The 14,129-nt window shown below is 45.6% G+C and overlaps 1 protein-coding gene across 1 annotated transcript; it reads right to left on the reverse strand.

Annotated features, from left to right (window-relative positions):
* Positions 1 to 3,809: 3,809 nt before the first annotated feature.
* On the reverse strand, positions 3,810 to 7,869 carry LOC143884278 (8-hydroxygeraniol dehydrogenase-like). The gene is made up of 5 exons (XM_077387752.1): positions 7,656 to 7,869; positions 6,680 to 6,793; positions 5,263 to 5,776; positions 4,844 to 4,997; positions 3,810 to 4,194 (listed from the first exon to the last, which is right to left on the reverse strand). Exons 1-5 carry the CDS (start codon positions 7,751 to 7,753, stop codon positions 3,995 to 3,997), a joined length of 1,080 nt encoding a protein of 359 aa, XP_077243867.1. The 5' UTR covers positions 7,754 to 7,869; the 3' UTR covers positions 3,810 to 3,994.
* Between the last annotated feature and the right edge of the window lie 6,260 nt (positions 7,870 to 14,129).

Below are 14,129 nucleotides of genomic sequence, written 5' to 3' on the forward strand. Positions count from 1 at the left end.
CCACCTCCAGCGGGCCCCACCTCCAGCGGGTCCCACATCAGCGGGTCCCACATCAGCGGGCCCCACACAAGCACGACTCTGTCAACACCTTCCTGGATCTCTTGTGGCGTAAGTTCATTTTTTTTTATTTTTTATTTTTTAATTATTCATTCTTTGCACTACATGGGTCCCACAGTGGGTCCTACAGCGGGTCCCACATCAGTAGGTCCCACAGCGGGTCCCAGCGGGTCCCACAACAGCGGGTCCCACAACGGGTCCCACAACAGTGGGTCCCACAGCAGCGGGTCCCACATCAGCGGGTCCCACATCAACGGGTCCCACAACAGCGGGTCCCGCAGCGGGTCCCACAACAGCGGGTCCCACAACAGTGGGTCCCACATCAACGGGTCCCACAGCGGGTCCCACAGCGGGTCCCAAAGCGGGTCCCACAGAGGGTCCCACATCCGTGGGTCCCACAGCGGGTCCCACATCAACGGGTCCCACAGTGGGTCCCACATCCGTGGGTCCCACAGCGGGTCCCACATCAGCGGGTCCCACATCAGCGGGTCCCACAACGGGTCCCAAAGCGGGTCCCACAGAGGGTCCCACATCCGCGGGTCCCACATCAGCGGGTCCCACAACGGGTCCCACAACGGGTCCCGCAGCGGGTCCCACATCAACGAGTCCTACTATGAATAGTAGTTTTGAATAGTACTTATAAATAGTAATTATGAATAGTAGTTTGAATAGTACTTATAAATAGTAATTATGAATAGTAGTTTGAATAGTACTTATAAATAGTAATTATGAATAGTAGTTTTGAATAGTACCTATAAATAGTAATTATGAATAGTATTTTTGAATAGTAATCTTGTATAGTAATTATAAATAGTAATTATAACAGTCTTCAGCACAGGAGTCAGTCCTTCAGTCAGTCCAGGAGTTTTTCCTATCATCATAGGGGTTAGGATTCTGTCCATCCTCTCATCAAGTCGTGATCTTTACCCGCTCCTGCAAGGTATAGGATGCTGTCCAACCCTTGCCGAGTTATTTTCCTGTTCGTTCCCCCGCAAAGCATAGGATGCTATCCAACCTTTGCGGGATTCCAGAAGTCTCCCTACCCGTATGATGATAGGATTTTATTCTCTGGTGTCAAAAAACAATAAAAACATTTCAAAAATACTTGAAAACAACAAAAACATTCCAAAAAACACTTGAAAATTCAAAAACATCTCAAAAACAATTCAAAATCCAAAAACATTTTAAAAATCAAAATTTCAAAAAAAATCTTGAGTCATGTGCAGAGTAGTTAGGAATTCTGGTCCGAACTACGGATGGCTTGATCCCTAGCTGAGGGGTACGTAGGCAGCTCAGGCGTGCTGCTGGCACCCTGAGTTCAGTCACCATTTTTACACCCTTTCACCATTTTTAGACACCATTTTTAGACACCATTTTTGTAAATATTTCTCACAACTTTCACCATTTTTCATAACTTCAAAACCTCAAAAAAATACAAAAAACTTCAAAACCTTTTCAAAAAGATCTTCCCCTAGAGTTAGGAGTCTGTCCTAGATATTTAGGGTGTTTTAGAGTTAGGAGTCGGTCTTGATTTGTATTGATGTGGTGTGTCCTGTCGTGTGAGTGTCCCTAGAGTTAGGAGGCCTCGAGTCGATCGGTCAGACACTTAGTCGAACCGATGGCTAGACTAGGAAGCATATAGTCAGCCCATGGTTTTCTTTATGTTGCACAGCCTAGATACACATAGGATGTAGGGCCCACCTGCATTAGCTTAAGGCTAAACAACCTGCATTAGTTAGGACATATAGAGAGTCCTAAAAATCACAATCCACTTGAATTTAAGCAATCGCACAAAAAGCTTTAAAAACTAGTCGAGTCTAGTTGATCGAGTCTAGGATAGCGGTCCTAGAGGTTTAGGCATTGTAGTTTAGCATAAGACACCGAACTACGTTGGCTCTGATTCTTCCCGAGGTCGGGATACGTAGTGCAGCTAGGATGGATGGCCATCCTGGTCCGAGTCAAGCATTGCATTAGAGTTTAGGGTTTGTCGTGTCAAGTATGTGTTGTGTTGTATGCTTTGTTGTGTTTTCTTACTTTCATGTACAGATCCTATACCTTTAGTTGTAGCATGCATGTGTTCGTCCACCAGAACTTAGACACCAATCAGGCATGTCACACATAATCTAGCTATTCGTAGGCGACACTTCTTTCATTTCTTTTGTGTGTGTTTCTTATTCATCTCCGAGACATGCATGATTAGCTAGACGTTGTCTCGGAGATATTTGTTCCCATTTCGCATGATTTTTGCCCAAAACTCTTCAAAATTAATAATAAATGGCATAAGAGACCAGGTGCTAGCACTTGGGCGAATTGGGGGCGCCTAATCCCTTCCCCATTCGTCATCAGGCACGAACCCTATTTTATATCTCTGGTTATCCGTTGCAACAGAGCACAGCATGGGATCCATGGCCCACTTCCTTGGATGGCGACTCTTCTTTGTTTAAGGTACGCCTCGAATCTGGGCTAGTCCCCGAATCGAGAGGTATCTCACTTTACATCGCCGCTCATGCTGTGAGGGGCACTCTTTCGAGAGTTCCTTGGTGGGGCTCTCCTTCACGTGGACGATCTAGAGACTCGCGCGGGGGCCCGTCCTCCACGCCCGTCCCGGATCTGGTTCCACACACGGTGACTAGTGTTCTTAAGATCTCGATGGCTAGATGGAAACAGGGTAATGACGTGCGCACGCATATGGTCTCTTTTACAGTTGGTGCAGAGACAGGTTTCCAGGTTGCAGATGATGATGTGAGGATGACAGAACCTGCGTTGGAGAAGATGGATCGAGATCCCTCTCCAAGGTTGACTAGGTGAGTCAACGGGTTGGCAGCTACACATGTGCATTGGCCGTGTTGATCGAATCGGGAGGAGTCAGAACTGAGGTGATTCGAGGGTGTGTAGCTGGTACTTTAGAAGGCCAATGGTAGTTTGCGGTAATAGTGAACCGGTGGAGACATCAACGGAAAATCTTCAGGTGGCTGGGAAATAAGCCAAGGTGGAGATTGTTGAAAGGTTGCCTTATTTCCCACCCACCGTAGGTGGCTTGGGTGGGAAGGCAAGAGGCAAAGATAGAAACCCTCTTATTTGGGTTTCTTGGAAACAACTAAAAAAATGAAGTAGCTTTCTTCTTTGGAGAGTGGAAAAATCAAGAGAGGGAAAGAGAGAAAAAGAAAAAGAGAAGTGAAGAGAGAGAGAGACAAAGGGACAAGAAGAAGAACATAGGGTTTTCTATCTGGGTTTTCTTCTTGGGGTATTCTCTTAGGTTTCTCTCGGGGTTTTTTCTCGGATTTTCTTTTGGGTACGGTCATAGGTTTGAGAAGCAAGGAAAAGATTGCGGGTTTGTGGGTTTGTGATTAATCCACTATAGTCCTTGTATATTGTTTTTTCTCTGTTATATTTGTGCACGATCGGATCGGATTGCCCGGCGGATTTTCTCAACACATAGGTTAATGACCATACATTTGGAACACTTATATAGTGATTGGCTCAATTGATCTAGCAGCCCATTGTTGCTTCAAATCTTCAATTGACTTTGTTACCTACATTGCTCTGCGATTGGATGTTCCTACAGCCCATTCATTTTGGACTTTGCGATTCGATGATCCTACGGCCATAATCGTTTTGGATTTTTAGAATTGATTTGGAGTCCAAAACTGATTATTGGACTCAAAATTGAGCTCAATAGTCGAATAAGTAGAGAAGCGAACATTGATGGCGTAGTTACTAGAGTACAGCAACCTCTTATATAACACACAAAATAGACAAAAACCTGGCATGTTTATTTTGACAAAACACTCCAACTGCTGAGGGATAAAATACAGTAGAGAGAAACTCAATATGCAACCCTAATTCTTAAATCAACATATAATTAACTACGGCACACAACAAAAAAATAAACGATCATGATTTAGGCCAGGCGGATGCCTCGATGCCGTTGGATTGGCTAAGCTTTTAAGGTGTTTCCGATGTCGAGGACAAATCGGTATTTGATGTCATTTTTCGCAAGGCGCTCCAAGGCCGTGTTCACATAGTCCATCGGAACGAGCTCAATATCGGCTGTTATATTGTGTTCCCCTGCAAAATCTATCATCTCTTGTGTCTCTTTCATTCCTCCGATGGCGGTTCCAGCTACAATCTTCCTCCCTGCGAAATCGGAATTAAAATGTCACAAATCAAGATTAAGAACTTCTAATGATAAGGAATGGAAATTGGCCTATAATGGAATCTCCCATTTGATTGATCTCAACCGTCTACTTTGTAGGCCTTGCTCTGGACCCCTTTATGGCTAAATTATATCATCCAATCCTAACATCTAATGATGTGTAGTTAATGTCTAGAGCAATGGTAGACACTGAAAGGCAGTCTAGACTGGTATTTCTCTACATACAAAGAAGGATGAGTTTGAATGTCCCTCGGAGCACAAATTGAATAGGGTGGGTTCAAGTCATCCTTTTTTGTGTGTAAAACAATAAGGGAACAAAATTTAGAAATATTTTTCCTCTTCAAACATTTTCATAAAATTCCTGCAATCCAAATAGGGCCTTAGGATTTGTTTCTTTTGAAGTAAAATGGGTGTAAAACAAATTTTATGCCTACTAGACGAAACATCTGTTTGACTGGATCGATTAGGGCGCCCTTGAGACTGGATTTTTGCATGGACGCCCTTCAGTTTAGCATTACTTAGGAATATGTACATTATTAGATGTTAGGCCTGCATGATTGGCGTATAGGCATGTCAAATTAACAGTTTGAATCAAACAAAGGAGAGGTATCTCAATTGTATAATACATACCCATTAGTAGAGGGAAAACGGGGAGCTCGAGCGGTTTTACGGTGGCACCAACAAGAATGAGCCTCCCATGAGACTTGAGTAGACCGAGCAATGGCATCAGAGGGTGATGTGCAGCCACTGTATCTATGATTCCATCCATTGTGCTCATCGCTGCCTATATATACACCACACCACACCACACCAAATCCAAAACATAATTAATCTTCCTCTAAGAGACTTCATATCCGTCCGATCTTGATCGAATGGCTCGTACACATTGAAAAGATCATGTATACGAGAGTCAAGGAGTCATCCCAACTCCAGAGAATCCCAGTGAATTTGTCACAGTAGTAAGTAGTAACTCGGACTGGAATAAGTGAGTCAGCTCGGACGAGTCAATGACTGACTCGGAAATTTTTTAAACAACTAATCACAATTACCTGCATTTTCTCCTGGTCACGGCTGACCAGGAACGCGTCGGCACCGAGTTTCTCAATTGCCTCCTTCTCCTTGCTAGGTGAAGTGCTTATCACTGTAACCTTCAGCCCAAAAGCCTTTGCAAACTTGACCGCCACGTGACCGAGCCCACCGAGGCCAACTACTCCAAGATGTGTTCCGGGCTTGGTTAGCCCGAAGAATTTCAATGGGCTGTACACAGTAATCCCGGCGCACAATAGTGGAGCGCCTCCGTCCATGGGTAGTTTCTCCGGAAATTTCACCGCAAAGTGCTGGTCGACAACTAGTATATCAGAATATCCTCCTTTGGTTATTGTCCCATCGATATCAGGGTAGCTGTAGGTTTGCACCATTTTAGGACAGTAGTTCTCTAGGTCTTGGGTGCAGTCATCGCACTCCCGGCATGAATTGACAAGGCACCCAACTCCGGCCTTGTCGCCCACTTTGAACTTCTTCACCTTGCACCCTACTTCGGTCACTATGCCGGTGATCTCGTGCCTGCAAGAAGGGAACTTGGGTGAGTCACATGGGGAAAAATTGTAGGGGGTGCAGAAGCTGGGTCTCTGGCGTAATCTAACAGCCAAATAAGCAGCCCATTGTGATAAGGTGCCGTAAAGGAGTGCTTTTCAAACAGAAAAGCCACAAAGCTCAACCCGATTTTTGCACGGGTTGGTAAAAAGCCAACGCGATTTAATTTTGGGTTGGGTTAGGGTTGAGGTCTTGCGCAACTCAACATGAACCCGACCTTCGTCCTCTAATTTTATCATGATTTCTTAGGACTATTTTTTTATTGTATTTTTCTATTTAGCTCTAGGTTAACTTGAACCCAACCTCACCCGATTTGGAAAAAACAGGTTAGACAGGTTAGGTTAAGGTTGAGAAATTTAGAGGCAAGCTGGGTTAGGGTTGACCATCCTTGACCAAAGGCTCGGATTGGATTGTGTTGGATTAGGGTTGAGGGAATGCTATCTTGGGTTGGGCTCAACCTGATCCAACCCAATCTGAGTTGCACCTTGAAAAATTATCATCAGTTTTGGATTTTGGAAAGGGAGGTGATATTTTCACCCTTTGCAGTACACATTTGCCCTTATAATGTGAAGAGTGGGTAACTTTAATGCTTTTTGACGTCAAATCACATTAAAAGGGGTGAATGCGTACTGAATAGGGGTGAAAATATCATCTCCCTTGTGGAAATTGTGGGATGTTCAGCTCTGACAGGCAGATGCGATACCATATTTATATCAGTCCCATCATATGTTCTTTTACCTTTTTCATGAAAATTTTCTAAAGGATTCATTAGACGTCCTAAACTCGTTTGGAACAAAGGCTTAGATGGGTTGTTAGATATTTATTTAACATAAAAGAAAGGGAAAAGAAGAGGGCGTTTAAAGAAGAGTATACCCGGGGACACAAGGGTATGGGGTCATGTAAAAGTCGTTCTTGATGAAATGAAGGTCCGTGTGGCATATCCCGCAAAACAGTATCTTCAACGTCACGTCATTCTCGCCATTAGCCCTGCAAAACATCGTAACCCACGTCAGTTTATTTAATAAGTAGAGAAAATATATGTTGCCTGGCACTTTGCGTAGGATATTTTTGTGTGGGTCCTACTCCTACCCATAAGGTCATAGAGAGTTTGAGACACATGGATGCCCTCCAAAAAAATTAGTTGAGAGGTGTGGTGACTAGATTGAAAATTCAATAATTCAATGGCCCACCACCAATATAAGCAGATGGAAATCGAAGGGTTCACAATTATTCAATAAATCAATTGCCTGCCTTCATTTAAACATTCAAAACTTCATTGTTTGATCAACAGCGTTGAGTATCAAGATTAACAATAATTAGTCATGAATCCAACGGCTAAGGGCACGTCAGGCAAATATATATATATAAAATCTGAAAATTTCCCATTCTGTTGGTGATTTTTTCTAAGTTTTTTACATGGAAAATGAATTTTCTAAAAATATATCATTTCCCAAAAAGCCAAAGGTTTTGTATGTACAATCGAGACCGTTGATCTCGTAGACATCATGAAACCACCCTTTGATTACCGTCCTGATCAACTGATCTGATAACGTACACGTGACACAAGCTCGTCCCAACAAGTGTCTTATAACTGATCAAAAGGGGCGTGGAGAGAGAGAGAGAGAGAGAGAGAGAGAGATTGTGATGAAAACGATTTTCCAATCACCACCAACTCGAAAAGAACAACATTCGAAACCCCAAAGCAATTGTTATGTTAAAAACACCACCAAAACCAATTGACTGTGAAATCAAAGGGCTGATCTGAATTTTTACACTAATTTAAAGACCAGCCGAGAATCACCGAAAAATAACTACAAAGCTTAATTAGTATAAAAGAAATCAGCAATACCTTCTAGAAAATTTGAATGGAGAGAGTACACCAGACTCATCTTTTGCAGCCCAACCAAAGGCCTTGGTTGGGAGTTCATCTTCTGGTGATTTCGACATCTTAATTCTCTCTTTTCCTCTCTTTCTTCTTCTTCAACAAAAGGGAGAAAGTGGGGATGGACGATACAAATGAGAGAGGATGGGGTGGCTCTATATAATACCCCAAATTTGACTAGTCACGTTACTCACGTACCCACTCCGATTACAAAAATATAGAAAAATATAAAGTATTATTATAACTTATATTACCTCTCTGTGATGTACTGCGTGACATAAGGATGGTGGCTTCTTAAGAAAATTCAAAATCCTACAGCGGACCAAATCATGCTTAGCTCATGATTCATGACCTTCGCATAGTGTAAACACCTCCCCCATTTCGCCCCATGAACCCCCTCATTTTGTCTCTCATGGGACAAATTTTACTTCAACTTCGTTTCTTCCGACGTAAAATGGGTGTAAAATTAATTTTATGCTCATTTTTAACACTAAAATATAGGCAAATTTTTTATTTTATACCCATTTTTAACACTTAAATAATGGGTGTATAATTTATTTTACACCCAGTTTAACACGTAAGACTGGGCGTAATATTAATTTTACATCAAAAGAAACGGAGCATTCGAGAATAAGAATCCCATTAAAAAAAAAAGCACGAAAACAGGACGGACCCACATTTATATTCTTTTACTCGAGCACGAGAAAGGAGGTAATCCAAGCCCTCAGAGCAACATGAGCACCAAATTAGGTTTCGGGGAGCCCGGCAAGAAAATATCTCGAGATGGTAAAGCAAATCCATGAAGAATCAACAAAATTTCGAAACTAGGGTTGACTCCATTGGTCTGAATATCCAAAATCCGGAAATTGCCTTCCTCTTCAATATCCCGAAAATGCCCTTAAAAGCTCATTTCTTCCAATAATACCCTTAATCCTTTTCAGAATTCCTATCTCATCCCAAATGCATTTTAGTGAAGAATGCTTATAAAATAACAAAAGATTATTCTTATTCAGTCCACCTTAGTTTGCCGAATGATTGAAAAATCAACTAGTAGGTATTTTGTTTAGGGAAGTGAAATATCCACCCCTTTTAATTACTTGGGACAATCAGCAGCAGTGTATCAATGACTGCAGAGGGTCTGATGTACTTCTCATCAAAGGATTCAATGGGACTTGTTAGACCTAAAATCGGTAACAGGTACAGCAGTGGCGTAAGAACTGAGAGCGAGTGACGAGGGAGGTCGAGTATGAGTCCTGTGGTGAGTGCTTAGTCCTGCACAAGGCAAACAAGGTCAGAAGACCAGACCGGATTTTACTCCGGACAGGTCCTTCGACACTCAAGTCAGTATGAGCAAGAGTGAAGGGAAATGTCAGAGTTTTTAGGGAGAAGAGGGTTTTTAGCATTACCCCTTAGTCTGAGCTTTAGTCCCCTATTTATAAGGAAAATCTGTTGAGGTGTCCTGGACAGGTGTCCAGGACAGGTGGCGGCCTGTGAGAGGCTGGATCTCACCTACTCTGAACAGGTGGCAGCCTGTGAGAGGCTGGGTCTCACCTACTCTGGGACAGGTGGCAGCCTGTGAGAGGCTGGGTCTCACCTACTCTGGGACAGGTGGCGGCCTGTGAGAGGCTGGATCTCACCTACTCTGAACAGGTGGCAGCCTGTGAGAGGCTGGGTCTCACCTACTCTGGGACAGGTGGCAGCCTGTGAGAGGCTGGGTCTCACCTACTCTGGGACAGGTGGCAGCCTGTGAGAGGCTGGGTCTCACCTACCCTGGGACAGGTGGCAGCCTGTGAGAGGCTGGGTCTCACCTACCCTGGGACAGGTGGCAGCCTGTGAGAGGCTGGGTCTCACCTACCCTGGGACAGGTGGCAGCCTGTGAAAGGCTGGTGTTTTCACACCCCATCAGTTGCCCCCCAGTTTTCCAAGTCATTGAAGGACTTTGGAAAGTGTGATCACTCGTTTTTCTGGATGGGGAGACGTTGTTCGGGGGTGAATCGAAGAATTTAGCACGGAGTCCGGAGTTCGCAGTCCGGATTTCGGAGTTCGCAGTCCGGAGTACGGAGTTCGGAGTTCGGAGTTCGCAGTCCGGAGTACGGCTTCAACCGGACTGGCTCCTGGCGCATTACAGAATACATTATATCCAGTCCGGAGTTCGCAGTCCGGCGTCCGCAGTCCGCAGTCCGGAGTACGGCTTCAACCGGACTGGCTCCTGGCGCTTTACAGAATACATTATATTCAGTCCGGAGTTCGCAGTTCGCAGTCCGGAGTTGGGAGTTCGCAGTCCGGAGTACGGCTTCAACCGGACTGGCTCCTGGCGCATTACAGAATACATTATATTCAGTCCGGAGTTCGCAGTTCGGAGTCCGGAGTTGGGAGTCCGGAGTACGGCTTCAACCGGACTGGGTTCTGATGCTTCATAGAACGCGTTATACCCAGTACGGTTTTTTCCGGACTGAGTTTTGTCTTCTAGCGGCCAGTTCGGTGCGGACCGGACTGATTTTTGTCGTTTTGTGAGAACGCGTTATATCCAGTACGATTTTTTCCGGACTGAATTTTGTCTTCTAGCGGCCAGTTCGGTGCGGACCGGACTGATTTTTGTCGTTTTGTGAGAACGCGTTATATCCAGTACGGTTTTTTCCGGACTGAATTTTGTCTTCTAGCGGCCAGTTCGGTGCGGACCGGACTGATTTTTGTCGTTTTGTGAGAACGCGTTATATCCAGTACGGTTTTTTCCGGACTGAATTTTGTCTTCTAGCGGCCAGTTCGGTGCGGACCGGACTGATTTTTGTCGTCTTGTGAGAACGCGTTATATCCAGTACGGTTTTTTCCGGACTGAATGCCGAGTGCGGAGTGCGGAGTGCGGAGTGCGGAGATCCATCTTTGGGACGTGAATGTTTACGCGCGTGCTTGATCGTATTAATGGTGGGAGAATGTGTCCGTCATAAATAGGGGACACGTGGCGCAATCAGGATGGCCTCGAGATGCGTGCATCGCATTTATTGCCCCACCGCCTCTGAAAAACTATATAAGGAGGTTTACCCCCCTTCACTTTTTACTTTTTACTTTTCATCTTTTTCCTCTTCTTGCTCTGGGAGTTTCCACTTCTCAGTTCGCAGCTCGCAGTCCACAGATTGCAGATCGCAGTTCGCAGATCGTAGCTCGCAGTCGCGTTCCAAGATCTTTTAAGAGCTCCACTCACCGGTATTCCTCTCAGCCCTTCCTTTTACTATGTCTGGTAGTACTTCCAATTCCGAGTCCGGTACGGGGTCCTCCACTAGCAGTATTTCGGAGTTTAGGATGCCTCAGGAGCCTGTAGTGGCTAGTCCGTCTGATAGGATAGACCTTGTAGATAGTGACGACGGAGGGGATAGGGATGAAGTGTTCTTAGATCTGAATGCCACTCCACCCTTGACTGGCAGTCTCCCGCAAGCAGGAGGGAGTGTTGAGAGCGACGTTAATGAAGCGTCCACAACATTCCTTCCTGGCCGGGCGGTGGAGGTGATCGCTAGAGCGCGGATGGATGCCGATCCAAAATACAACTTGCGAGCTCTAGTCGAGGAGAACTACCTCACCAGGTCTATGCTGGGAGATATCAGGGATAAATACTGTGTGCCCCCGAGATTTGAACTGAGGGCAGCTATAGAGGGAGACAGAGCCTGCAACGAGAGCCAGGATCTCTGTATTTATGAGGAGTCACTGAGGGCAGGACTCCGATTTCCGTTGCACCCCTTTTTCTCAGCGGTGCTACGATACTACGGACTAGCCCCGGCCCAGGTAGCTCCGAACTCATGGAGATTATTAGTTGGGTTTTTATACCTCGTCCACGGTCGGTTAGAGAGGAGTGTGACTTTGTCACTGTTCCGTGCTTGTGCACACCTGAAGAAGCATAAAGAAGGGGGCTGGATCTACATTAGCCAGCGCCCTGAACGGAAGATAATCACTGGCATTCCTTCGTCGATTCACTCGTGGAAGAATAGATTCTTCTATGTTGTGGATCAGGAGGCCAGTGAGCCCTGGTCCGTCCCTCTAGTGTGGGACACTCCAGATACCTCAAAACTGAGTCGAAAGCCGCTCCTCGAAGGTGAGGACAGGATAACATTCGCCTTGATGCGGAAGGAGATCGAGCAATCGGGCCTCATCCGTTGTAAGGAGTTTTCTGAAGAGGCGATTCTGGTCGGGCTGGGCGTGAGTGCCGCGACTCCAGAACGTATGTAGCTAGACTTGTCTATGCAATCTGTTTATTTTTTATATACTTGCTTCTGACCGTTGGCTGCTCATTTGTCTTGCAGAGATGAAGAAACAATCAACCGTCGAGAAAATCAGGCAGGGAGCTCAACCGCGGGCACAAGAAGGTGCTCAACAGGCGCAGCAGGAGCGCCAGAAGAGAAAGGCGACTGTACTGGGGAGTCCGGCCCCGTCACAGGGCACTCCTCCCCCATCCCAGAGGCCCAAGACTAAGGTGAAGCTAATAGGCCCCTTTGCTCAGGGCGGTGGCTCTTCTAAGTCCGGTGGTGCTTCTACCGGAGCCGGTTCTGGGGCTCGTCCTCCTACGGGGATTAGTGAGCACGTCTTTCGACCCAATTGGGCCGTTCTGAAGGATGACACTGCCCTAGGCGAGAGCCGGGTAGCAGCAGAGCTCATGAGCAAGTGTTTGCTGCAGAAGGACAAGCAACAGGTCCTTTACGAGCCGCCAGCTACAGGAGAGGAGGCTGTGTTGTCCTCAGCTTACCAGGTAAGGAAGTGGTGCTTCGATTTGCTAACTTTCTGCCCATTTCTTCCTTTCACCATACTGATGCCTGTTTCTTTCTGTTTCTTTCTTCAGATCTTGCTCTACTATAATGACCTCAAGGAGAAGAGTAAGAGTTTCTCCCAAGCCATTACTGCATCTGAAGAGGTGAACGGAAAGTTGGCCGCTGAGGTGCAGGAGCTTCAAACGAGCATCGGGCGAATAGAGGAGGAGAGGAGGTTGTTAAAAGAGGATCTGACCGCAGAGAAGAGGAAACTGGCCAAGGCTGCTGAAGCCATGGAGGCTCAAAGAGGAAGAGCTACTGACAGGCAGGAGAAGGCAGTGAAAGAGGCCACAGAGGCAAAGGAGGCTGAACTTTTCAGCCTGTCGAGCGAGGCTTATAGTCTTGGATACTACGACTGCCTCCAGGAGCTCCAGGCCTGCAATCCAAACCTATTGATGCAGAACATGACTCTCCCTGCCAGGCCGAAGATTACTGATGAGGAGCCAGATACTCCTGCTGATGCTCCTGCTGACATCACCTCTCTTCCAGATGCTTAGAATTTTTATTTTTGTTTTTGATTTGACCTCTTTTTGTAATGGTCCTTGAGACCCTACAGCTCTTACCAGCATTTTTAAAGTGAATTTTGTAATGGCCCTCGAGGCCCCACATATTCTGATCAATGAAATCACATTTGTCTGTCTCTGATACTTCTCGACTGAGTGATTTGCTTGACTTTGTCTTTTTAATTTTGATAACCTGTGAATGAGGCCGTTGATGGTCGAATTGTGACGAACTGGTCTTTTAACAAGTACCCAAGTTTTGTGAACTGAGTTTCCAGTGAGTACCCAAGTTTTGTGAACTGGGTTTCCAGTGAGTACCCAAGTTTAAGAACTGGGTTTCCAGTGAGTACCCAAGTTTAAGAACTGGGTTTCCAGTGAGTACCCAAGTTTTGTGAACTGGGTTTCCAGTGAGTACCCAAGTTTTGTGAACTGGGTTTCCAGTGCGTACCCAAGTTTAAGAACTGGGTTTCCAGTGCGTACCCAAGTTTAAGAACTGGGTTTCCAGTGCGTACCCAAGTTTGAGAACTGGGTTTCCAGTGCGTACCCAAGTTTTGTGAACTGGGTTTCCAGTGCGTACCCAAGTTTAAGAACTGGGTTTCCAGTGCGTACCCAAGTTTAAGAACTGGGTTTCCAGTGCGTACCCAAGTTTGAGAACTGGGTTTCCAGTGCGTACCCAAGTTTAAGAACTGGGTTTCCAGTGCGTACCCAAGTTTTGTGAACTGGGTTTCCAATGAGTACCCAAGTTTTGTGAACTGGGTTTCCAGATATAAAAGTGACACTGAATTTGCAAGAAGATTATTTATTCATAACAACAAATATGCAAATTTACAAGATCACCTTTTCACGCCGGATAATTCGACTACTGATAATATTTCCTGAGGTTTTTGGAGTTCCATGCGTGAGGTAATAGGTGCTCCTCCAGTGTCTCTAGCTTGTAGCTTCTTGGCCGGATAACTTCCTTCACTCGATAGGGTCCCTCCCAAGTTGGGGAAAGTTTCCCTACTTTCGTCGGCTGGGAGACGGCTGCCTTTCTCAGGACCAGATCCCCTGTCCTGAATTCTCTGGGGCGGATTTTGGAGTCGTGATAATTCGACACCTTCTGCTTATAAGCGGCGACCCGGATTCGAGATTCCTCCCGGATTTCTTCTAGT

This window comes from Tasmannia lanceolata, unplaced genomic scaffold (assembly GCF_043159265.1).
Source record: "Tasmannia lanceolata isolate RefF3 unplaced genomic scaffold, GAP_Taslan_0.1 ptg000008l, whole genome shotgun sequence".
NCBI lineage: Eukaryota > Viridiplantae > Streptophyta > Magnoliopsida > Canellales > Winteraceae > Tasmannia > Tasmannia lanceolata.